Source organism: Lepidochelys kempii, chromosome 2, assembly GCF_965140265.1.
Source record: "Lepidochelys kempii isolate rLepKem1 chromosome 2, rLepKem1.hap2, whole genome shotgun sequence".
NCBI classification, from domain to species: domain Eukaryota; kingdom Metazoa; phylum Chordata; order Testudines; family Cheloniidae; genus Lepidochelys; species Lepidochelys kempii.
In genome coordinates this window covers 210504618-210531183 of record NC_133257.1, presented here as the reverse complement: position 1 = coordinate 210531183, position 26566 = coordinate 210504618, and the positions used below count along the sequence as shown (strand labels likewise).

Below are 26566 nucleotides of genomic sequence, written 5' to 3'. Positions count from 1 at the left end.
CTGCTTTATATGCTGGGAAAAAATTCTGAGCTAGAATTTATAAGGCAGAGCACCCTGTGTTAGTGATGTAGAGCTGCCCACCCCCAGGAGAGCACTAGGATGATTTCTGCCTCAGGGAAGCAGGATGCCTGCCTGAATTTCTTAGTGAGTAGGACAAGCACACCTACTACTGCACTCATTCATGTTGTGCAGGCTGCTCCTCTCTGCATGCTGCTCCCACTCAATGGACCAGTGAGAAGGAGGTGAGTGGGACATGGCCCTCGTCAGCTCCCTGTCTGCTCTGGGGTACACTGCACTCCCAAGGGAGTAAAGAGGGAGCAGTTCCTGTATGCATGGACTGCAATTCTGACTACTTCTCACATGCAGGAGAAAGAACGATCTAAAGAAACACCTTTTTCTCTCCCCTCGTCCTTGCACTTACTGCACACCTACATGAGGACCAAGCATGTCCCTAAATGGCTACATAAATTTATGATCACAGAAAAAAGAAAAAAAACAGTTAGATTATGTTTGTCAGTGCTAACAAAGAAAGGCTTTGCACTGAAAACAGAAAAGCCAGGAGAGTTCAATTCTGTACTTGTTCTGTGAAGACTACACAGCTTTGCTGCCAACAGCTAAGAGCCTAGATAAATTCAGTGGAGCAGAAAATTGCATCTGAGCCACGCTGTAAGGGTGAAACACTGGATTTTATAAAATATTTTTATATAATAAAAAATATAAATATTTTATAAAATATTTGAAAAATCAGCCGGATTTTACCCTCTCTGTTTAAGAACTCCCATCTTGTCATCCATTAATATATCATGACAACAAAACTAAAATTCTCCTGTATATATACAAACCCCTCAGATGACTAGGGACCTGGTAACTCCCAGACATTTTCAGCCTGTTTGGAGAATTTTCCCTTGAAAACATTTTACATGTATGCACCTGTAACCTGGTTTTAATGAATGTACTAAAGAGAACACTTCTGGAATACAGGGACATCAAATGAATTTGTCATGATCAAAGACAAGATGATTAATAATAAATGAATCCAAGATGATAGGATACTTGAAATACCTGCCACTTAATTGGCTACTTAACTATGTTGAATAGTTCATTGTCTTTCTCAGAATTCACAGGGTGTAAGGGGTTGATTCCCAAATCCTCCCCATTCATAAGCACCATGTATGTTTGATAGATAAATGGGAGAGTTAAATCCAGTTAAATCCAATTCAATTAAATCCAGTTCAATATCCATTAAATCAATCATAACCTCTCCTCTGGCTAAGTAACGTTTGACTTTTCTCCCATTGGTACCCATCAATGTTGTTTTCATGTATCATCCACAGCCAGGTGGTGCCACTCAAGAGATACGCAAGTTATTTTCTCTAGCCCCAAGGTTTCACACTCATAGCTCAGAGGGACTGTATTATCAGTAGGTGACTGGGAAGGCTCTAAAGTTTCAAAGCATTTGAAAAAAAATGTGATTCTTACCTATTTTTTAGAAGGCAACTGTTTATTATCCAAAGCAAGTGCTACTGAAGTCTCATACATATTATATCTATACTTACCATGAAACAACATGTGGGAAAAAATCACCTTACACTTACAGTAACTAACCACTACAAATTTCTGTAGATGGAATTACATGGCAAAAAAGGGCAAATAAGATTTAACATTACCTTTCAGAAGTAAGGGCATGAAAGGAATTTTTGGAGACTTCATTTTCTTGAATGCATCTCTGTAGGCTTTGTGATTCAGAGAAGGGTCCTGCAAAATCATTTTAGTAATAAAAGAGAAAAATCAATAGGTTATAAAAAGAGCAATTCTAAATCCATTATAGGCTTCTGAACTGAACGTGATTTAGATATAAAAGGTTCTTTGGGAAATGAGGTAGATAAAGGTTTCCTAGGAGAGGTGACTTACTAAACTGAATAGGAAATGTAAACAATGAAGGAAATAGAAATGATTATATTCCTGTACATGAAATGGTTCTAAAATAGGAGATAGCTATATGAGAAATTCACCATTTGACTGTTCTGTAATTTTCCCACATAACCTCTAATCTCATCAACTTAATATCGAACAGAATCGGTCCTAACAAGTGCCATTTTTCCAGTGAAAAATTAACTCATTAAACAATACAACACATATCAGATATCTTAAAGAACAAAATAACAGCAGGCAGCTGAGTGGTTCTATGAAACGTAAGTACTGTAATTCTAAAACTCTAAAATAGTACATACTATTAAGTTTATATTTATAAACATTTCTAACTTGAGGACATGTAATTATTGTATAAGAATTCCAATTGTGATAATTATGTAAAAATGAAACAATCATTAAGGGACAGATTTTGCCATTCTTACTCAATTCAGTGGTAACCTTGCTAGCCTCAGGAAAGGCAAAGGAAATACTCATGCTGAGGAGTATCTCACAACAGAAGTAAAGGAGGCAAAGTCTGGCTTTAAACTTTTGATTCCTCCCCCACCCCCCTTTTCATGCCTATTCTCTCTTTCTACAGACTCTTATTACAAAAAAATAAATGACAGATTCTGAACATCTTTGGTTGGGTAGCAAGAGACTGGTGATTAGCTACCATGGCAATGGAATTACTTCCAGATTTACACCCGGAAAACCAAGCATAGACTTTGGGTCTTTATTTCCCCCCTGTGCCAAGTCCAGGAGAATTAGTGTATTTACTCTTTTTTGAGACCACTGCAGCACTACTGAGATGTGTGCGGTCTGTGGCAAACCATGATCAGAGAAAGGCAATCTCAATTTTAGACAATGGCAGTCAGTTCCACCAGAAATAAGTTAGAGAGGGAACAACTGGGGAGCTAATTTTTTCTGGCACTCGCACTGTACTTACTGTCAAACTTTCAAGTTCAGTGAAGAGTTTCTTAAACTTCCCAGGGATTTTCTGAGGTCGGGGGGAAAAAGAAAATGGGACTAAATAAATCAAATATGCAGAAAAATACAGTTTTTCTTTCTGAGATTGTCTGTCATGTGTGAAGTGTCAAATAGCACCAAGCCACTTCCCCAGTCAATTATCATTCTTTTCCCAGTACTGAAATCTGCAGCTATGAATAATGTTTAGAGCTATACCAGTGTATTAGATTTAGCAGTCTTGCCTTTTGAGATTCGACACAGTCATGATTCTTTTATGAAAATTGCTTCTGAACATCTGTTTTCATCTTCCTCACTAACTTCCATGTCTGCCCCATTTGTCTTAATACATTTGTGAAGATGGAAACAACAACACAGGCTGACAATTTAAATATTCAATAATTCAGATGCCATTTCAATAATCTCCTAACTCTTTTCCTAAAATGTGGGCTCAGGGTCCAATCCTACAAGTCAATGGGCAGATTCTTGTCTCACACTAACCTCAGTTACTCCTGATATACACTGATGTAACTGGGAGGCGAATCAGGCCCACTGAGACTACTCACATGAGTAAATTTTGCAGGATTATACCCTCAATTTTTAAAAGATGTACCTTGCTGTATGATTAAAACACTAGCAACTGCACACCTAAAAGAACTGCATGTGGAATTGCACTTGCGCAGATTTTAATATCTTCAACCAGAGGAAGTTAGATGCCTTAAAACACACTATATTGAGCACAAAAATAGTAGGGCATGCCTGGGAATGCAGCCCTCTATTTAAGAATGCAAGTGCATATTCAGCATAGGTTGGTGTATAACTGGCTGCTTGAACTTAGGTGACTTAATTTGCATGAATAAGTAATTGTGATTAATTTATAAGCATTGCTCTCTATTTCCTAGAATTCAAATTACTGATGCATACAAGCTTTTGGATTTTGAAATTTTTCTGTAGTAAAATTTTGCCAATTTAAAGAATGCCAGGCAAACAACTGTAGCTACACACATTTCAAAAAGGAAAAAAACGGTGTGTGTATTTTATCATATTTATTCACATGCACACACAGAGTGTATAAGAAAGACACCTTATCCATTGCTGATCCACTAATAAGTATTGTACTTGTTCAGATAAACAACACATTTTATTCTTAGAGGCTGAAATACATCAGAAGCACAGAACACATTTCCAAAGCAGCAAAACTGCTGCAGTTCTGCTGCTCCAGAGTAGATATGCAGGGTACCTTTTCTCCAGTATTTACTCCCAGTCCACACCTTTTTACCTTACCCCTCAAAGAGTGGGATGAACGCAGGCCCCAACAGGTAGGCAATGGTAGTTTAGCTCCTGAGTGAGCAGCACTGCTGGTGGGAATGGTGGTTTAGGAAGTAATGCAGAATGGCTCACTTTCTGTGCGGATGCCCCAAGATTTGCAGATTTCTCTGAAGATTTTGAGCCATCCAATCATTTACTGGATTCCTACCCTTTGCCTTTCTGGGCTCCTACAAGCTCCTCCCCATACTGGGAATTGTTGGCTCTTGTTTCCCCACAGCATTAGTCATTGACATATACAGTTCATTTTTCTTTCCATGTTATTTTGTATGGGAGGGGATGACTTCACTCTTAATATGGCTGAGTATAAGCCCCTTTCTGATGTTTGAATTCTGCTGGTTGTGCTTGAGGGTATTTTTGACAGTGTCCATTGCAGGCACCGTATTCTTGTTTGCATTACAGATTCAAATCCTTTGGATTATCGCCTGCTTGTGGTTTATTCTGTAATACCAGTCAACACTTCCCTGATTTTGGGTAATCCGAAAATATAATTAGTTTGCTGGTATTACCACTCAGTAATTTATTTTGATGGAAACAGCAGCAGTATAAACACAGATCCCAGTGGAATCCCCCTCTTAATATCCCCTCCTCTTTTGGCAACTTGTAGCTTCTTTAACCATTAATCTAGGTTTTTAAATATGTTACTTATTCATTTCCCATTTCCTAAACTTGTTGCTAAAATAAACAACTGGGCAAGAGTTTAATCGAAGGTTACCCTTATGGGGGGTCTCTTTTTATTTTGTAAAATTTTAAATGAAACTCTTCCATATGTAATGATTCTGTTTCTTTGGAATCCATTCCTTACTTAAATTTAACTAGTCTTCTCCACCATAGTTCAAAATTGTACTAATAATAATTTCTAGACCTTTATGGGTAACTCATCTGATCTTGGATACCTCTCTTTGCTTTGTCCTTATTTAAAATTTCTGCAAGAATAGATTTAGATCCACTAGTATTCTCAGGTAGTCTGCATTTACAGGTAATGTAGACATCTATATACTGACACCTCCCACCACCACCATTTTCCTCACACTTGATTTCAGTATGTAGAGCTAGTATCTTAAAAAAAAACAAAACCACCATCAAAAGCTTGTGCAAAATATAGTTTTGACAAGACTGAAAAGATACAAAGACATGGCTTACCTCCCAGGTTTGAGACAGCCGGCTGACAGATGCAGTGTTGAGACCCATAACAATGGCAAAGAATGAGTTCAGGTTTCTTTGGGCTTTGCAGCTGTAGAATAATAATATTTTTTAGAAAATGGACATTACACTCTGATTTCCACTCCTCAGAGAATAATAGATAATTGGGATGGAAAGATATCCCAGGTTATCAAGTCCAACTTTCCTGCACTATTACAAGATTGTCCTCTACACTGAAACGATTACTAGTCCTTTACCCTACAGAATGATTCCTTGCCCTCTATTGTGTTGTTATACAAATATTTTCACCCTCCTTTATCATCTTTTCTGTAGTTATACATATTCATTTCCCTTCATTTCTCTTCCCAGTCAAGGCCTGCAATCCTTTTTTTCATTTTTGTCATCCTTCTTTGTCATAATTTATCAATTCCCCACTCCCCCCACCAGAAAATACTGGAAAACTGTACACAGTACTTGAATTCTGGCCTTACCAATGAAATGCATATATATGGAGTGGGGGCAGTTTCTACCTTTACTTTTCTATTTTCTCATGTGCTACTCCTCTATAAACACAAATCCTGTATAAGATGTATTTTTTGCAACATCACACCTCGACCTTGCCTTTAATTTGTCATCTATTATCACATAAGGACCTTCTCCACAATGCTGCTCTTAAACAATCTCTTGTATATTTCTTTGGTTTGTATTAGTATTCCCTAGTTGAATTACTCTGCATTTATCTAAATTAAATCTCTCCTTATTGTTGTTTGCACATAACAGTAAACTCTTTAGGTCATTCTGTATTTTCTCTCTACCCTCCAATGTATTTGCAGTCCCTCAATTTGTTATTGTCTGCAAATGTTCAATTTACATATCCCTCTAGATTAATTATTAGTTACTACTGGTCCCTACTACTGATAACTGTGAAATTCAGCTAGATACCTCTCTCTAATTTCATGTTTACTATATATGATTATTCCCTATTTACTTTTAACCAATTAGCAAAATGTAATCACAAACTATAGTATGCTATCCAAACAGTATCATTCCACTTTCTCAAGCAGATTCTCAAGCAAGACTGAATCTGAAGTTCAACTATAAAAATTAACGTTAATCACGTGAGTAGTCCCACTGTCTTCAATGGGATTACTCATTTAAGTAAAGTTAAGTATGTGCCTAAGGGTATGTCTACATTGCAATGTAAACCCAGGGTTTTAATTCAGGCTCAAGATTAACCCGTTTCGTGTACACACCAGTCATGCTAACCCAGAGATCAGACCCAGGGTAATAGGAGGACCACACAGGCGGGGAGGTTCTGAGCCTGAGTCAAGGCAGGACCCAGAGTAGGGTTCAAGTGCAACTGCTTTGCAGTGTAAAGGCCACCGAAAGGGACTAGTGCTCTGGGAGTCTGCCAAGTGTATTCCACAATCCCACAGGAAGACTTTTTTTGTCCTCTGACAGTCAAGTTTGGTGGAGAATTTCACACACTGTACCACAAAGAGCTAGAGTGGTCACATTTTGGGAGGGAACTAGGAAGTCTGGGATATGGGTGGTTGGACTTGGGCCTGCATAACAGTATAGACATGGGACCCCTAGGTCCAACAATTCCTAACCTGGAGTTAGACACTCAAGCCCTAGATTAACAAACTCAGAGCCTGCTAACTCAAGTCTCCTAGCCCTGGACTTACACTGCAGTGCAAATATACCCTTAGGGGTCTCACAGCTCAGGCTGCAACCTGAACGTACATGCTGCAATTTTATAGCCCCCACAGCCCGAACCCTGTGAGCCCGAGTCAGCTAACCTGGGCCAACAGGTCTGTTACAGCTGTGTAGACGTATCCTATGTGTTTGCATGATCCAGGCCTTAGAATGGCCTTAAACTCTTCATGGCAGGAAATGTCTCATGCTTTTGGTTTTTACAAATCTTCCATTGACTTTAATGAATTTTGAATCAGAGTTTATGTCCACTGTACTATTTTGCTTACCAAACTTGTAATTATATCCAATTGTCATGATCTGTTCTTTCCAAATGCATGCTTACCTCTCTCTCTCTCTCTCTCTCTCTCTCCCCCTCATCAAGAGGATTACTTCTAAGTGCATACAGATTTATTTCCTCAAGAAAATAACCTGGCATCTATATTAGACTAACTGATCAATAATTCCCTTTACTTCATCTACTCTCCTTAAATATTGCTTCTACAATTCTCCTGTATAACCAGAGTAGTGGTTCCGTCTTTCTTTGTTAACATTAATTTTTGGGTAGAATTTCTAATTTGTAAAAGTGTAGGAATCAATGTTCTTACAACATTCTCTCTACTTTTTACATTTGTCGATATTAAAATAAAATTCTCCTGTTCATCTATTTTGGGTATTTCTAGGGAACTCAGCAGTGCAGTATAAGAGCACCAAACACAGGGATTTAAGTTATGGCCCTTCATTGACCCAGCTGGAGCTCAGGGAGATGTTAGGTCAGATTTCCTGCTACATTCAGCATCTGGGAGCAGCGGAACAGAGGGCAATCAGAGAGCTGGTTATGGCTCTCTGCCCTGGTAAGAGTTAGAGCAGCCTGAGCACATTGAGCTCAAGCCACTCCCCTCCCTACTGTACCCCAAACATTCCCCATGCACCAATTTGTTCTGGGAGTTAGTTAAATACAAGAAAAATGGAACCCTATAATGCTGCTTTTTGAGAGTCACTTTTCTGATTAGAGCAGCATTTGAATGAAGTACAAGCTCATCTCTGCATCTATATATCTAGATACTACAATGATGAGCACATCAGTAATGCAAATATAAAATGCATTATATATTAAAAAAATTAATTGCCAGTTACCATATTTGGTTTCTGCAACTTTAACTTCACATTCCCCTAAAAGAGATGGAATTAACTCAGACATAGCAATGTCTGACTCTAGGGGGCATATATATCCCTGTTCATGGGAAACAGCAATGAAACTCTTCTAGGAATACAAATTAGTGTTACCGGGGAAGCCAGTGAGCCACATGAAATCAATCCTTTCAGACAGAATAAGAACAAAGTTAGTAATTGATAAGCCTGGAAATGAATGCATTGCTGGATAGCACAAAACTTGCAAACCAAAACAAATTGCATTTCTAAGTACATTATATTAGATTAATGGAATGCACTTCACCAAAGACATTGGTTTAGCAGAGAATGGCCTTCTCTATATAATTGCCTCTCTTAGAACAAATTAAATCAAGTCAATCGGTGAAGGGATAGATATGGGAACATATTATACATTTTCTATGAACATGAATATTCACATACTGCATACATACGAATGTATGATAGAGGTGAGGAGAATGGCTGCATTTGTTTCAATAGCTTCATTCCCTTGGTTGCTAAAACAGGCGTGATTAAAGCAAAATGAACTCTCCATGTACAGTATTTACTTGTATTCTGTTCCACAGGCATACCATAAAGGCTAGTAATGGAGCAGGAATGGCCCATCCAGTATTCTCAGTTAAAATTTGGCAAATGTAAGTAACTAAATAATATAACAGTTTTGTTAAATTAAGCGCACTCAAGAGGAATAGACTGTGCAATAGCTCAGTATGAGTAGTCTTTCATCTCTGGAGGTATGGGCTTAAGGTTAACATTGCAAATGAGTTTGGTGGTCTCATCAAAAGATGATGAAATAGCTTGAATTTTGCAGGTCATGTTGTAGGTGCATTGGCTGAGCTGAAGAGGAAGACTTGAATGGAGAGCAACTATCAAGAAAGGCTGTAAACACTTCGAGAAAGATAGATGGAAAACTGACTGAAAAAGTGGCCAAATGTCATGACAAGTCTTTTGTGGGAGCCTGTGCATTCCTGTGTGATATCTGCTTGCGACTTTGATCTTCACAGATCAAACTAAACAGCTAGAAGAGAACACACAAGAGGCCATGACATCATTGTTTGATACAAAGAACAGCCATATATATATATATATGAAGACTTGTACAGCATACAGCTGCATTATGCTTGGGTTTGGCCAGTGTTTAAATATTGTTATTTATAGACCATTTTATGTGTACATCACACTTACTAAACATTTAAAGACAAGGGATAATAAACAACAAATTCCCTTTCACCACTTTGTCTCTCTCCCCCCACAAATGAAAAGATAAAAGATGTTCATTGAAGGATTCCAGTTTCAACTTTAGTTACTTACTGGGCAGCAATCTTGATGAATTTTTTCACTAGCTGTACACGTTTACAGAGCTGGCTGCAGAGCAGTATCTCTGTGGCTACCCAAAGTTGTACTTCATTGCATCTTTGAAGCAGAAGACTAAGATTCACAGTGTTTTCACCACTGCCCTGTCTGCTGAAGGTGAAGTATATCAGCTCTTGCTGGAACACAATTATTGGATTATTAGGGCTTTTTAAAACTGTAAATGAAGTTAAAATGATCTAAAATTAAATATATTTTAAAAAAATAGATTAGGTAAGAAATAATTGCTATTTATAAGGGGTATTTTAATCAGTGATGAGTTAATCTCAAATGGTTCAAAGTTCTGGTTTGGAGTTTAGAGCCTCTTTAATTTGCATGTGGGTTGGAAATCTTGCCATAAAAGTGTTTTTATGAGATTTCCTGCAGCTCTACTTCTGGTCACAGCTGGAAATAGGACAAGAATAGTCTGTCTCTCTCAACATTTAATCATTTTTAGCTTGTCTAAAAAACTCCTCACACCTGAACTTCCCCAGAACCTTAAAAAAAGTTCATTTCAGATTTGATTCTAAAAATAGCGAATGCTTCAGGGAGCAAGGGAAAGGCTCTTATTTCTTTTTCTGAACAAGTTCACCCATTTGTAGTTTTAAAGTTTCTAAATAGAACTTCTAAGTTTCTAAATGGAACTTAGAGGAAAGCTCAGAGAACAGATCTAAGATGAAAGGCAATGGAAGATGTCACATTCTTCCTCTTATTCTCAATGGGGCACCACACTTTTCAGTTGATGATTCACTACTATTTTGATTTTGACATTTCTGTTGCACTGGCCCTATTTCTTCCATCCACCTCATTCCCATGAGACTTCTGGATTACTCAGGACTGTGTGTTAGAGCAGTGCTTCTCCAGCTATCTGATGTGGGGGACCGGCAATATTTTTTCCAATGTGCGTGCAGACCGGCAGCTGATGGCTCGCGAACCAGCACCGGTCCGCAGACCACCACTTTGAGTAGCACTGCTTTAGAGGGCTCGTTGCAATGCCCATTAAAGTCAGTGGAAAGGCACATGGGGCACTGGAGTGGACCTTAAGTGATTGTGCAATTTTAGAATCTCATAAATGTAGGCCTGGAAGGGACCTCGAGAAGTCATCAAGTCCAGCCCCCTGCACTGATCTATACCATAAGACAGAAAATATCATATTGCCTCTATATAAATCCATGGTACGCCCACATCTTGAATACTGTGTGCAGATATGGTCGCCCCATCTCAAAAAAGACGTATTGGAATTGGAAAATGTACAGAAAAGGGCAACAAAAACTATTAGGGGTATGGAACAGCTTCCATATGAGGAGAGATTTATAAGATTGGGACTTTTCATCTTGAAAAAGAGACGACTATGGGGGGATATGATAGAGGTCTATAAAATCATGACTGGTGTCGCAAAAGTAAATAAGGAAGCGTTATGTATTCCTTCTCATAACATAAGAACTAGGGGTCACCAAATGAAATTAATAGGCAGCAGGTTTAAAACAAACAAAAGGAAGTATTCCTTTACGCAATGCACAGTCAACCAATCCTGGCCAGAGGATGTTGTGAAGGCCAAGACTATAACAGGGTTCTAAAAAGAACTAGATAAATTCATGACGGATAGGTCCATCAACGGCTATTAGCCTGGATAGGCAGAGATGGTGTCCCTAGCCTCTATTTGCCAGAAGCTGGTAATGGGCAATAGGGGATGGAACATTTGATGATTACCTGTTCTGTTCATTCACTCTGAAGCACCTGGCATTGGCCACTATTGGAAGATAGGATACTGGGCTAGATGGACCTTCAGTCTGACCCAGTATGGCTGTTCTTATGTTTAGAAGGGGAATCTGCTCATCTTCTTAATGTATATATACAAATACAAGGAGTATGGGAAATACTTCCAGTTCTTCCTGTGTATTAGTCCATGACATAAATTATGACTTAATTGGCATTACAGAGACTTGGTGGGATAAGTCTCATGCCTGGGATATTGGTATAGAGGGATATAGTTTGTTCAGGAAGGATAGGCAGGGGGGAAAAAGGGAGGAAGTGTTTCACTATAGACATCAAAAAGGTTTGAGGTCAGGAAGGAGGTGAGGTGGCAAAATTTGCAGATACAAAACTACTCAAGATAGTTAAGTCCAAAGCAGACTGCGAAGAGTTACAAAGAGATCTCACAAAACTGGTTGACTGGGCAGCAAAATGGCAGATGTAATTCAATGCTGATAAATGTAAAGTAATGCACATTGGAAAGCATAATACCACCTATAAATATAAAATGATGGCGTCTAACTTAGCTGTTACCACTCAAGAAAGAGATCTTGGAGTCATTGTGGATAGTTTTCTGAAAACATCCACTCAGTGTGCAGCTGCAGTCAAAAAAGCTAACAGAACATTGGGAATCATTAAGAAAGGGATAGATAATAAGACCTATGGCTCTATAGTAATTTTAGATGTTCCTCCATCCCCTCCCCAAGCCATCTAGCCCTTTTTTATGCTTACTTATGGATTTTTGGCACCTGCCCCCTCTGAATCCAGTTTAAAGTCCTGCACACTAGGTTGGCATGTAGTGGCTTTGCTAAAATCACAGGTTACATTGTGCTTAAAGTGATAACTTGATACAAATTAATGGAGTCCCTTCCAGAGGAGATGTGGCTGTGTACACTTCACCCCTCCCCCCGCCCCCCAATATTGTATGGCTTTTATGATCTCAATCAAAAAGTCACGTTTAATGAAATATTACTATGTGCAAAAGACAGACTTTTCTTACTTTTCTATTTTCAGATATAAAACAATACAATTTTAAAATTTCACATATGACCAAAGAAAACACAAGATGCCCCAACATAGGGAAGTTGTATGCATCAATTTTTCCTGGACAGATTTACAGGCTATCAAAGGTTGCCAAAACATCTTCTGGGGCTTATGTGATATTCTCCCCACTCAGTGATACTGATGCACTGTGATGTCGTGATACTTATGTTACAACGTAAACATAATGATGCAACATCAGGACATTGCAAAGTCATGACAATGATATGATGTTGCATCAGTTTCCTCTACATGAAAGACAGAGTAGACCTTTCAGCATGAATTTTAAATGATACATTCTTTTTCCCATCTGTAGCCTATATTCTAACTTCTAATGACTTATTTTACTCATGTTTGTACCTTTGATTAAAAAACCCCACAACAACTTCGACAATTAGTGATACAATAACACTAAAGCTACTGCTTCTTACCTCATGAATTGAATTGAAGAGACTCCAATCAAAGTATGTTAATTCTAAGGCAAGATCCCAGGTGTTAATTCCCAAAATTCTCACAGACCTTTGCAGTGATTCCTCATTTTCAGCATATGGATTCTAAGTCAATGGACAGAAACAAAAGGATCCTGAGCAATTCCCAGATGCTCTGCCCTGAATTAGCTACTGCACTGAAGTAAAAGCCCAACATTGAGAAAGTAATCTCCCCGAGTGCACTTAATTTTTTCATCATACTGTCCACCTTCAATGAGTTACAGCCTGTTTAACAAACAGGAGAATGTGATCAATGTCTTCTTATTGCATTAGGCCCTCTCTCTCTCTAAAACGTGATTATAAAACACTGACCAGGCAGACAGCGTAATGAAAGTAAAATCCTTGGACTCACTATGGCCTGTTATCAGAAATAATGCTCCAGCAAGTTTTGTATTAAAAATAAAGACAATGTTACGGTGAGTTCCAGTAAGGAAACAGACCAGATTTATAGTACAGAATATACATATAACGTACTTGCATCCCAGAACGCACATTTACAAGTTACATAAAACCATCAATTTTGTGATGAAAAATGGCTTACTTTGAGTGCAACTGTCAGGCAGCAATAAAAAATTGTGAGGCCTAATTCACAAAAATTACTGAGCGTATTACTGTGGAACTCATTAAGACCACTGGAGTTGAGGATCATTTGCCATTGCTATTGTAAATTTGATTTTCAAAAAGGTTTCTCTCTCATTTTTATGTCATCAGTCTGAAATTTGGCAAAAGTCGTCTGCCCAGATGAAAGCTGATTTTGATCAGTTGAGACATCATTTTAGTGCTTTTTTTTGACAGATACAAAATAAAATTTAAAACCCTCCACAAAACTCTCTGTAACTAATTAAACTAGATTGCTTATCGCTTGCTGGGGACGTTTTGCTAGTAACATATTTTAAAGGTGGCTAACAGTCTGCAAACAATGTGGAAGATACATGATGATAACAGCATGTCAGCTCATCCAGTAAAATGCAACTAGACATTTCTCTTGCATAGGACAAATTCATGAAGTCTAATTATACTGATAATGTACCACAGCAGTTGGAATACTCATACACTTGTTTCTACATAGTTGCAATGTCGGCAAAAGATTGTTGAAAAGTTCATTTATCGAGGACCTAACTGTGCCTGACAGGTGCTGGTCTACACTGCAGGTGGTGTATAGTAGCACCACCCCAAGAGATACTCTGAGAGGGACTGCACCTAGGAGCATGGGTTCACTCTGCGGGTCTGCCTAGTTCCCCTGGCAGACATAAGCCTCTTTGTGCAGTAGCCATCCTAGGGAGGAACAGATGCTGAACGCAGCAGAGCATGAAAAAGGCTATTATGCATTGGCCCTAAAAAGTGGCTGAGGCACAAGGAAATAAGGCTCCTTACACTGGTTCTCTCCATCCCCACCCCATTTCCATCCCTGCACACGGACCAAGCACTATTTGACTTTTAATTTTTCTCTCTTAACAAATGTCAATGAATTGACCAAACCCTTTAAATGGGTATAAAAGCTTAAGCCTATCTGACACATTAACTAATTCCACTGCTGTTTAGTAAAGACACTCAAATTCAGGAACATTTATTTTAAAAGGGACAATTAGCTCAATAAATTACAGAAAGAGACTTTGGCAGTTATTTATGCTACAGCTGCCTTTCTGCAAATAAGTCCAGACAAGTTTTATTAAGGAAATTGGAAAAATAAATTGTACACTGAAAGTATCATTATAATTGAAAAACTACTCGGCTTAGACTTGGAATCAGACAAGTCAACCATTATACAGCTTGAGATCATACAGTCTTACCAAAGTCTCAGTCAGATCTTTTCTGTAGACAAACATCCGACTGGTTGCCTCGAGAGATTTTGAGATAGCCGGGTCATTTGGTTGTAGTTCGTGTTTTTCTTTAAAATATATATATTAAAAAAAAGTTAGAAGCCTCAGAATAGAAGTCTACATGCTACATAAATAACCAAGTTCCACATGCAAACAAATGCCACAAGGAAAATTTGTTTTCGCAATTGTAACCGAGTATTGTACGTAGTATTTAATGATTTACTCAACCTGCTCCCATTTATCCACCAGGCTCGAGATACCACTATCTATGTGGCGTACAGTAAATACAATCAAAGCAAGATGTCCATGAAGCTGAATTATTCAGGTCTGTGCCAATCTGCACAAGTGCTTTCAGCTCCTTAGTAGTAAATGATACATTTACATTTGAACCACTATTTACAAGGAGTAAAAAGTTTTGAAATCATTTTGAATGAAAACATCCTCATTTATTTAATCAAGTGGTTTAATAAAAATTACATCTTTAACATTTACATTGCTGACACAAACAAAAGATGCAGCAGATCTCTAACTCATGCAGATGTTATAACAACCAGAAAAGGGAAATACATGGGAGTTATGCACAGACCATGCTACTGATAGTATATAACAATCAGGACACCTTAGTTTTGATAGCACTGAATGAATTAATCAAGGAGAAGAGGTAACAATTTGTGGCTTACAAATGTTCTTGAACAAGTGACATTCTTATTGTTAGGTTTCAGAGGAACAGCCGTGTTAGTCTGTATTCGCAAAAAGAAAAGGAGTACTTGTGGCACCTTAGAGACTAACCAATTTATTTGAGCATGAGCTTTCGTGAGCTACAGCTCACTTCATCAGATGTTGGTTTTTAATTCCTTTTGAAATTTATCAGACAAGCAGTAGTGATTATTATTTTAGTTCTTTCTCTAGAAACAAGCATATATAGGCTGTTAGATAATACTATGCTTCATTATTTATGAATTGCTGGTTTTCTTTAGCTATCAAAGCTAGCAATGAAGTTATCACCATTATTATTTAGCAGCAAATCCTGCCTCCTAGTTACACAGACGCACAAGACCTGAAAAGCAGCAGAACCACTGTTGTTTTGCAGTTCTAAGAAGGCACTTCAGGCACGTTAGGGCACAGGCAAGGGCACGACAAGTATGTTTGGATATTATGTGGATCTGCTGGCCAAAACTCCCTCTTAAATGTGGTAGCATGGCTGCTCCTCACGCAGGCTCTGGGTTGCAGGGGCAGGATGTCATCCCCTCAACACTTGCATGGGTACCCTGCACAAAATTTGTTTGGGATCTGCATGGGGTGGGGAGGGACACTTTGACCTTATGTTTTGAATGAGATAAATTAATGTGCCATAATTTATTGTATTTATCCATTTTAGGTGAGTACATATAGGACTAGATCCTCAACTTCAATGGAGCTACACCAATTTATGCCAGCTGAGGACCTGGCCCATACATTTTAAATCTATTCATTAGCCTCTTTTGTAGATCCAGCTTCTTATTGTTATGCAACTAGTTAAATCACCATCTTTGTATTCACTAAGAGTAACAAGGGATACTATAAGTAGGGCCCTCTCAAATTCACGGTCCTTTTTGGTCAATTTTAGGTGATAGGATTTTAAAAATCATAAATTTCATGATTTCAGATATTTAAATCTGAAATTTCACCAGGTTGTAATTGTAGGGGTCCTGACCCATAGAGGAGTTGTGCAGTGTGTGGGAGGTGCTGCAAGGTTATTGTAGGGGGCGGTTGCAGTACTTCTACCCTTACTTACTGGGCAGCTGGAGAGCAGCGGCTGCTGGCTGGGAGCCCAACTCTGAAGGCAGAGCTGCCACCAGTGGCAGTGCAGAAGGAAGGATGGCATGGTATGATATTGCCACCCTTACTACTGCGCTGCTGCCTGCAGAGCTGGGCCCTCAGTCAGCAGCCGCCACTCTCTATCCGCCCAGCTCTGAAGGCAGCAGCGCACAGATAAGGGTGGTATGGTGTGGTATTGTCACCCTTATCTCTGCACTGCTGCTGGCAGGGCGCTGCCTTCAGAGCTGGGTGCCCGGCAAACAGTCACCGCTCTCCAAACACCCAGATCTGAAGGCCGCGCAGAAGTAAGGGTGGCAATACTGTGACACCCCGAAAATAATCCTGTGACCCCCTGCAACTCCCTTTTGGGTCAGGACCCCCAATTTGAGAAACATTGGTCTCCCCCGTGAAATCTATATGGTACACGGTAAAGGCACACAAGACTAGATTTCACGGTCCATTACGCATTTTTCATGGCTGTGAATTTGGTAGGGCCCAAACTATAAGCAAAACAGCTTCCCAAAGATCTTAAGATCTGACAGACACCAAAGGAAATGATGGGGCCAGGCAGGTCAAATAGATCAATAGTGTCAGCCTGTGATTTGTGTGATCTCCCTTGAAAGAGAAAATAAACCTTTCTTTGTTAAGCAAGAACGACTAAAATAAGAGAAAAAAAAAAAGCTACAAATTAGGATAATCCCAACAGCCTTTAATCAGAGAAAGTATTACTTGGATTGCTTCAAATAGCAACATTTTACACATTTTCTACCATTCCCTCATCCACCCATTACAGAAAATTCATAACTTATCCCTCTAGCACACAATGCTACTCATCCTCATTTTAAGGCAAGTCATACCTCAAGACCTTCCCAAGTTCATTTAAATATAAAACTAGGAGGCTTATCTGTGGAAAAACCTTATAACATATTTCTAATCACTGAAAGTCCTTTGCACTCCTATCCGGGTGAGGAAATGCAATAACCTACTGTACCCAAGAATTAGCTGTTGTCATGGAAACAACTCTCTGGTAGGCAGCTCCTTATTGTTACTGTGGTCATCCAGCTGTGGACTCATACTGGAACAGTTACATCCTTGCACCTGAAAATCTCAACTATGTTTTTATACATGAGATACAGTAAAAGGTTAGATGAGTGAAAATTATTTACCCCCAGAGAATGCGACAGTAACCAGAGTCAGGTCCTCCTCTGCATGCTGGATTTTTTCTGCTATAATTTTCAGTATCTCCTGAGCTGAAGTGGATGCTTTAGTTTTTACGCTGACATAGGAATGTTCTGTTATATATACACGGCAGAAAACTGCACAAAGGAAGAAAGAAATGTCCATAAATAGATGAGGACATATACTACTAGGAGGTGGAAGAATTTCACAAACCAAACTGTGGCAATGCCTTGGCTGTTATTCTGTTTGACAATAATCTTTGACAGCAGTAGCTACTGTTGCAGTACATTGACCTACAGGCACACGAACCTCTTAACACAAACATCATCATTTTTCCCTTCCTCCTCTCCCTGGGAAATCACAAGGACATAATAAAGAACAGTATAGTGCTTCACCAACATACAGTTAGAATTCCTGTAGATATTTACTGCAGAGCAGGTAATCTCTAACACTTTTATTTTGACAGGTTTCAGAGTAACAGCTGTGTTAGTCTGTATTTGCAAAAAGAAAAGGAGTACTTGTGGCACCTTAGAGACTAACCAATTTATTTGAGCATAAGCTTTCATGAGCTACAGCTCACTTCATCGGATGCATACTGTGGAAAGTACAGAAGACGTTTTTATACACACAAACCATGAAAAAATGGGTGATTATCACTACAAAAGGTTTTCTCTCCCCCCTCACCCCACTCTCCTGCTGATAATAGCTTATGTAAAGTGATCACTCTCCTTACAATGTGTATGATAATCAAGGTGGGCCATTTCCAGCACAAATCCAGGGTTTAACAAGAACGTCTGGGGGGACGGGGGAGGGGGTAGGAAAAAACAAGGGGAAATAGGTTACCTTGCATAATGACGTAGCCACTCCCAGTCTCTATTCAAGCCTAAGTTAATTGTATCCAATTTGCAAATGAATTCCAATTCAGCAGTCTCTCGCTGGAGTCTGGATTTGAAGTTTTTCTGTTGTAATATCGCAACTTTCATGTCTATAATCGCGTGACCAGAGAGACTGAAGTTCTCCGACTGGTTTATGAATGTTATAATTCTTGACATCTGATTTGTGTCCATTTATTCTTTTACGTAGAGACTGTCCAGTTTGACCATGTCTGTAATCGCGTGACCAAACTGGACAGTCTCTATGTAAAAGAATAAATGGACACAAATCAGATGTCAAGAATTATAAAATTCATAAACCAGTCAGAGAACACTGCAGTCTCTCTGGTCACGCGATTACAGACATGAAAGTTGCGATATTACAACAGAAAAACTTCAAATCCAGACTCCAGCGAGAGACTGCTGAATTGGAATTCATTTGCAAATTGGAGTCATCACTTTAGATAAGCTATTATCAACAGGAGAGTGGGTTTGTGTGTGTGTTGGGGGGGGAGGGGAGAAAACCTGGATTTGTGCTGGAAATGGCCCACCTTGATTATCATACACATTGTAAGGAGAGTGATCACTTTAGATAAGCTATTACCAGAAGGAGAGTGGGGTGGGGGGAGAGAAAACCTTTTGTAGTGATAATCACCCATTTTTTCATGGTTTGTGTGTATAAAAACGTCTTCTGTACTTTCCACAGTATGCATCCGATGAAGTGAGCTGTAGCTCACGAAAGCTTATGCTCAGATAAATTGGTTAGTCTCTAAGGTGCCACATGTACTCCTTTACTTTTATTTTGGATACTTTGAAGACAAGTTTCCTCTTCTCTCTTTTTCCTTTTCAAGCTCAGCTGTTGATATTTTTTGCTTCCTTTCTTTCAGGATCAGAAGAATCATAATTCTTTCTGTATACTTCAGATCTTCCACCTTGCTTATTTTGAACTTCACCTTTGAAGTTCTAAGAGTGGCTCTCTCTAGTCTTCCTCCATCAATCCATTTATCTAACTTACCTAGCTAGCCATCCAAATCACATACACATCACCATAACATCTTAGCAGACGTGGGGACTGTTCTAACAGCAGTATAATTAGTTCAAGTACAGCTCCTTTTTGGAACATGTGCATCACACCTATAAGGGACTGATCTGGAGAACTGCCAAAGTGCCTGTAACTTCCATTGAAGTCAAAGGGAGATTCAGGTACTCAATAACTCTCAGTAATAACCTTTCAGCTGGTCTAAGGAGAAAGAATTCAAAGGTCTATCTTGAAATGGGTTTGTCTGGCATGACAGTAACCGCATCGTCATAGGATCAGCTCAGTTAGTACTTCTCTTGTTTCTGTTACAAAATTTCAGGCACCCAGGTTTTGCAGAACTGAAATCTTAGTCAGTCATGTGGATTGTAGTAGTAATGTAAGAGAAGAGAAACACACCACCAGACATGTATAATCAGTATTTCAAAAATGACATCATCTGTCAATGAAGCTCACTACCAGAATGGTCTTTATTTTGTACTCACTTTGGTGCTTCATTAATCATTGTTTTTTTTAACCTATAATTTAGGTTTTTTTCCTACAGACAGACTGAGACAACAAAAGTATAGAGATGATTCTTTCTCTCCTCTACAAATGAGATTTCTTTTGTCTCTACTGACAGATGTATACAACAATAGCTCTGCCTCTGCTTCACAAACCTTTCCAACTGCAAGGCATTTTCATTAACTTATGCTACACTAGAGGATGTTGGTCAGCAACTTTTCTCTAGTGAAAAACCACAATTTTGTTGTTTGAAGTAGAGGAGGAGAGAGAACCTTAAATTTTAACCCTTACAAAAACATCTCAGTTGGTTGATGTAAGAATTTTTTGTTAGCCTGTCTCTGTTGGCAGGCAGTAAATCAGGTGTTCATCCTGTGACAGAATCTGTCTTTGGAATAGCTAAAAGTCATGAAAAGGTACACATCATCTTTATGATACCAGCTGTAAAAAAAAAAAAAGGGGGGCAGGGTGGAAATTGACAGGATTATTTGACTTCCCTATGGAAAGTGTTATCAGACCTGCCTACAATGGTTACCAGAAAAGCCAGTGATTTTCCTCTTGGCTGAAATGTCTTCCCCCCTCCTCCAGGATTCTCTGCCATTGGGGGTGGGGGAGAAGGGGCAGTGATGGGGACCAACAGCAAACACAATCTTTAATTTTAAATTGGGCCAATAATGTCTCCCTTACTTTAAATGGATCTGGACCACACTAGATGTCAGGTACTCATGAACTGTCACCTTTACGGCCTGCCCAAACTTTATTCCCCACTCATATTTTGAATGTCACATCTGTGGTTGCTATTGCTATGGAGCCACTGAAAGCCTAGAGATGCCACGCTGCACCTACTTTACGAAGTACAGAACAGAACTCAGAGTCTAGGGGAAGTAGGGTGTGGACTAAGTTAGTTTTAAATCACCTTTGCACTATTCTGATCCTGGGCTGCTCCCCGGCCCAAGAGGCCTCCAGTATAATTTAGACCGAGCTGGAGGTCTGTGTAAGTTACAGCAGCCTCCCCAGAATGCCCTATGGACTGCAGCACTACCTGCAGCATCCACAACCCTGATATGTCTCTCCTGACCACAGCGCCCCATCCTGGCACTCCAAGGGTGGAAGTCTTATGACTGTCTGCTTCAGTTCCTACTTCAAGAGAATCTTCCTCCAGCTGCATATGGGGCTTTGAGGGCCCCTTTATACTACTTTGGCCCTTTTATATGTCATAAAGGAGCCAGAGCAGGGGTGAGGATCTCACCGTGAAATTTTTAGAGGTTGTCTTGTGGGCCTGAAATCCCAACAAATCTGAACGTCAAGCCACAAGTTAGGTAGTATAAGGTAACCCTAGAGAGCTATAAGGTAATCCTAGAGAGCACCACAGGGAAATACTTCTCTGAATATTTAAAGAGCACAGTTATGATAACCATAAATGGGCATTAATTATACTCTGATCTGAGTTGAACTTGTAGAGTTTTTGGACCTTCAGTTACCGTTGTGGACTAGAAAATGTTGCAGGAGTGACTTAATAAAGTGAGGGACTTCACTCTGGTGTTCTCTGCTTAAGCATGGGTCTAGTGTCTCTATACACAGTAGTTTCACCTCACACAACAATCTGGAGCCATAATATAATTGTCCTCTCTCCCTCAGTCCCATAAAGCTGTCAATGCATAATGCTTCACTTTATTATTGCATTACCAACAATGAAGGCGAAGTGCATTTTGTAATGGATGATATTAATGTGAAGGGGCGTGTTGCATTCCACTTGCAAACAAGTTTTGGGGGAGAAGATTGTAACAATAGATATTGGAGCCAGGAGCCCTCAGGTGACAGGAATATTAACCTTTTGCAATCTGGAGCCATATCAAAAGCCTGGAAATAAAGTCCAATCTCTTGCCAGCACTCTTGTGAGTCACATACCTTTGTTACTGAGATGCTGGGGTGGGAAAGGAAGAGAGGAAAAAAGGGGCCCCTGAGACATCATGTTACAGTTGGAGCCCTGCATAAGGCATCAGACAGAAATGTATTCTCACTGCATTAGATCTTTCTTTTTTTATAGTTCCAGGTTATTATTCAGAAGTTGTAAGTTTGTAATTGAAAATGTTCCTTAAGGGAAGCCTTTATGTAGAAATATTCTTGTACCAATATTTAGAGGTGTTGCACTGAGCTTTTCCTCTAATGCTTCTAAATCATACTTACTTTCCTCTGTTTCATTCATGGTGCCTTTGTGCTGATGCCAATTCTCCTTGAGACTGAATTGGTGGAAAAAGGCTTTATTCTAAGAAGGGATAAATAAATTAAAAAAAGAACAATGAATGTATGTGTTCCTGCCCTTTACAAAGCAATAACTGCATGTAGAACGCTCTAGATATGACTAGCCAAAATGTGTTCATAGGAAATCCACCCATCCATTGTTGGACAAATAAAGTGGGAGTTGTCTTACTTAACAACAACAGTAGAGGTGGGGAATTCTGAGGAAGTTAAACATGTCTAGGCTAAGCAGTGCAAACATTGCAAGGGGCTCTAATCACATTCACAGTTCATTTCTTACATACGGTCCTAAATAGCAACTGTCAATTGGCCTAGTCAGCAATTTCTCTACAATCTCATTTTCTGCTTTCTACATTTCCAAAATGATATTTTTAAGCTTATTACACACCTCAACTTCAGTCCAGTGAATTTCATGAGCACAGCAATTCACTGCCATGTAGCGCTTATGTTGACACCCCCCTTTTGTATCCTTTCCTTCTAGTTAAATAGGCACAAATTCATGTTTCTCTGTGTGTGTGTGTGTCCCTGTCCCAGCACAACTCCCTTTACTCTGACTGACTACCTGACATTTGTAGCCAATGTCTGCTAGATTTGTTTGTGTCTGTCTTCCTGAATTCAAACCTGTATCTATCCAGCCAGGAAAGGGCATGCTGTTAGGCTCCTATTGAATGCTGACATCTCAAAACATGTTGTTAAAATGCTAATAATGTCACAGCCACTTTAGGTCAGCACACACAGCTGAAACCAGAGCTGTGCTGGCTGGGGGAAAAAAAGCTTTTAGCAGCATTGCAGGCCTAGACTCTCGGATGTGTCCTGTCATGTTTTTGGCCAACAGTCATTTTTAATTAGGCCGAGAAGAGGTTATGAGCAAGCAAGCAATGTAAAAGTCAAATATATGTATCCTGTATTACCTTTCTGTGAGGTGAATATTCATCTACAGTGCTGAAACAAAGGGATAATTTGAGTTATTCATTCTATCCAAAGATTAGAAAAGGAATTTGCAGCCAGCCAAAAGTTTATAACATAATATACTCACTATAAAGTTAGTGCAGAGTTCCTTCAGTGCAAGTTGAGGTCACCCAGTTGCACCCAGGAAGAAGTTAGTAGATCATAGGATCAAGCCCTAGCATACTACACTAAAAGCCTTAGGGCCAGATCCTCAGCTTATGTAAAGTGAAACTATGCTGATTTACACCAGCTGAGATATACATTTACAAAAGGTGTGTCCAGTCAATGTCCTTTAACATATTTCAGTGTGCACAGTGTACTTGGCAAAGTGGTTCACTGTGAACATTCACATTTTTATATGCCAGTACAAGACAGAGCATGGACTAGTGGTCAGATCAGGGAACTCGAGTCAGGAGTTCTGGGACCCATTTCTGTTTTTGTTAAAACTCCTTTAAACTCAGGGGTTGTCTACATATACAGCTATTCAGTAACAGCTATGCCTGAATAACTCCATGTGTAGACACACACATTCTAGAACAGTTAAGTTAAATAAGAACAAGTAACTCTTGTTTTGGAATATGAGAGTCCACAACATGAAGTTATTCAATAATAGCTGTTCCCGAATAGTTCTACATGTAGACAAGCGCTCAGGCTACCTCTGACCTAGTGACCCCTTTAGGAAACTTAACCAATCACAGAAACGTAGCAAACCTTAGGAAAAGTGAGATAGTCCATATAAACAATGATTTCACAGATTTGAATGTAAATATCTAAATATCTAATTACACCAAACTGTGAAAGTTTCATGGTATGAGTGATTGCAAAACAGACTTTTGAGGCTATAAGAGTAACAACTGCTGGATAATGATTTGCTTTTAATAGGTTGAAACTCATTTGTTTAATCATATAATCTGGGATGAAAATATAAGTGTTGCAAGCTTGTTTGATACTACAGAAAACAAATAAGAGATTCATCCCTAGTGATAAGAACTGGTCACAGTCAATGTCAAAGCTCTCTTTGATCTCAACATGATCAAGTAACAACAAAAAAATTCTACTTACTTGAAACATATGCATTAAAATGTCTTTTAAAAATATAATTAGTATTGAAGAACAAACTTGCCATGTTAGTTGCAAAAGAGGGTTAAGTAAATGTTTCATGGTAAAAGAAGTCCTGCCCACTCACAAACAATACAGTATATTGTATCAGTTATTTTAAATAATTCATTGCTAATTACTGGTAAGGCTAAGATATTGTCACGGAGGTCACAGAAGTCACAGAATCTGTGACTTCCAGAGACCTCTGTGACATTTTCCACTTCAGCTCTGGGGCAGCAAGCCGACGGGGGCCCCACAGCTCCAAGTCACTGCAGGGTGGAGGAGGATGAAGGAGGGCACCCAGGAGTTCCAAGCTGCTGAGGGCAGCAGGGGACACCCGAAGCTCCAGCAGCGGTGGGTGTTGGACCCTCCTGCCTCCCCATTTTGTCAGTTATTTTTAGTAAAAGTCAGGGACAGCTCACAGGCTTCCATGAATTTCTGTTTATTGCCTGTGACGTGTCCGTGACTTTTACTAAAAATAACCGTGACAAATGGGTCATATTTTGCCACACTTACACTGAGTAGTACTCTACTCCACAAGTACTCTACTCTCACCAAAATTAATGGGAGTAATTGTATAGTACCTTACTCCACAACATGAGAAAAATTGGACTAATTTGGCTTTATGTAAAAAGAAAGGTTATTTATACAACACCATGGCTGTTGTTTTCCTTGTACTGTAGTTATATTACTTATCCTTTCGTCTTTCTCTGTGCTAAAGAAAAACGTAAATAAAAAAAGTAAATTATACCCAAAAAAATGAGGGTTGACCAAAATCGAAACTTACTGACGACGATGCATTCCAAGTATCTTTTGAAATTCTTTCAATTCCTTCTCGAGTATGGGATATTCATATACATCATCTAACACATTTCTGTATATTGTCTGAAAGAATAAAAAAGGGTATCTGCACATATCTGATGACTGAAAGAAATATTATATATCATATCAGCAGCCTCCATCAAATGAAGCATTACCCTAATAAAATAAATTCCAGGAATGTTTTAAAATGGGTCCTGTAATCCAGACAGTTCCTGTTTAAATAACTAAACCAGTCAGTGTCTGGCTACTGTACGGAGAAGTATTCTTTGTATACCATAACCAAAGGATAGCGCTAAGGTGTCAGCAGTCTGTGGAAAGATTTAAAACGGCACTTTTGTTTGTTACTTTAAACCTGGTTTAGCTCATACCAATCTACTTTTAAGCATGAAAATAGATCACACCATCATCACTCAATCAAAACAATGACAGTAATAATAATTAATCAATTGATTTGACTACTAATATTAGGAGTATTTTCATTTATTTTCTGCATTTACATCCAAAAATTTTCTAGTCCCAAAATCTCACATGGAAATGACAAGATGCTCCTAGTCTCAAATTAACGAGCAAATAAATCTTATGTTCTTGATTTTTTGCATTTCCTGAATGTCATTATTCAAACCCTTCTGAGAGCCTCAACTAATTATGGAAGACATTTGACCTTAGATATAAAGTAAACAAATTAAACTGACTTTGACACTTGAAGTCATTATGGAGGCAAACATTTTCTCTTTGATCTTCTATGATGATTTAACTGGGAATTGGTCCTGCTTCGAGCGGGGGGTTGGACTAGATGACCTTCTGGGGTCCCTTCCAACCCTGATATTCTATGATTCTATGATTCTATACCCATCCAGAAGTTTATACAGAGTTTCTCCTGGCTAACAAATGGGGATCACATACTAAAGGCCAAATTATCAGCCCAACTTCACAAACTGTGGGCATAAATAATTTTGGACTGCAATTTCATATGCAATTTTTTCAGGTGCAATTCAGACCAACTGAACATTAGCAGTAGCAGTAGAGGTACTGTGGTGGTGCCTTAAGCCACAGTCAGGGATTGGGGCCCAAAGTGCTTGGCTCTGTAGATAAACACAGAACAAAGAGACAGCCCCTGCCCCCACGGGCTTACAATATAAACCAACATTTAATAAAATGTAAATCCCCCATTGTTGGCGCAGTTGATGCCCAACTCCTAGCACTGTTTTACACATGGAATGTCCCTAGAGCAGAAACCCTGGGGCCCCTACTTCTATGTGCTCTGCACCAGTCACAAGGAACTCAAATAGCAAAGAAGCCCAAAATTTTCTCCAAGATTAGTTTAGCATTGCAGGGTTCTTAAGTTTACCATGAGTGGATCCATAACAGAAAGTGCCTCCAACCAAGTCCCTAAAT

The 26566-nt window shown here is 39.1% G+C and overlaps 1 protein-coding gene across 3 annotated transcripts in view; it reads right to left on the bottom strand.

The window, feature by feature from the left end:
- The window catches only part of RAPGEF5 (Rap guanine nucleotide exchange factor 5), a 219319-nt gene that overhangs the window by 14267 nt on the left and 178486 nt on the right, over positions 1-26566 (bottom strand). For all 3 annotated transcript variants that reach the window (XM_073333740.1, XM_073333743.1, XM_073333742.1), the window contains exons 14-23: positions 25137-25234; positions 23215-23245; positions 22232-22310; positions 17623-17772; positions 14630-14727; positions 12783-12905; positions 9520-9698; positions 5344-5434; positions 2858-2908; positions 1668-1755 (exon numbers count right to left, since the gene is read on the bottom strand). In XM_073333740.1, coding sequence (XP_073189841.1) covers positions 1668-1755; positions 2858-2908; positions 5344-5434; positions 9520-9698; positions 12783-12905; positions 14630-14727; positions 17623-17772; positions 22232-22310; positions 23215-23245; positions 25137-25234 — 988 coding nt within the window. The remainder of the gene's footprint in view (positions 1-1667; positions 1756-2857; positions 2909-5343; positions 5435-9519; positions 9699-12782; positions 12906-14629; positions 14728-17622; positions 17773-22231; positions 22311-23214; positions 23246-25136; positions 25235-26566) is intronic.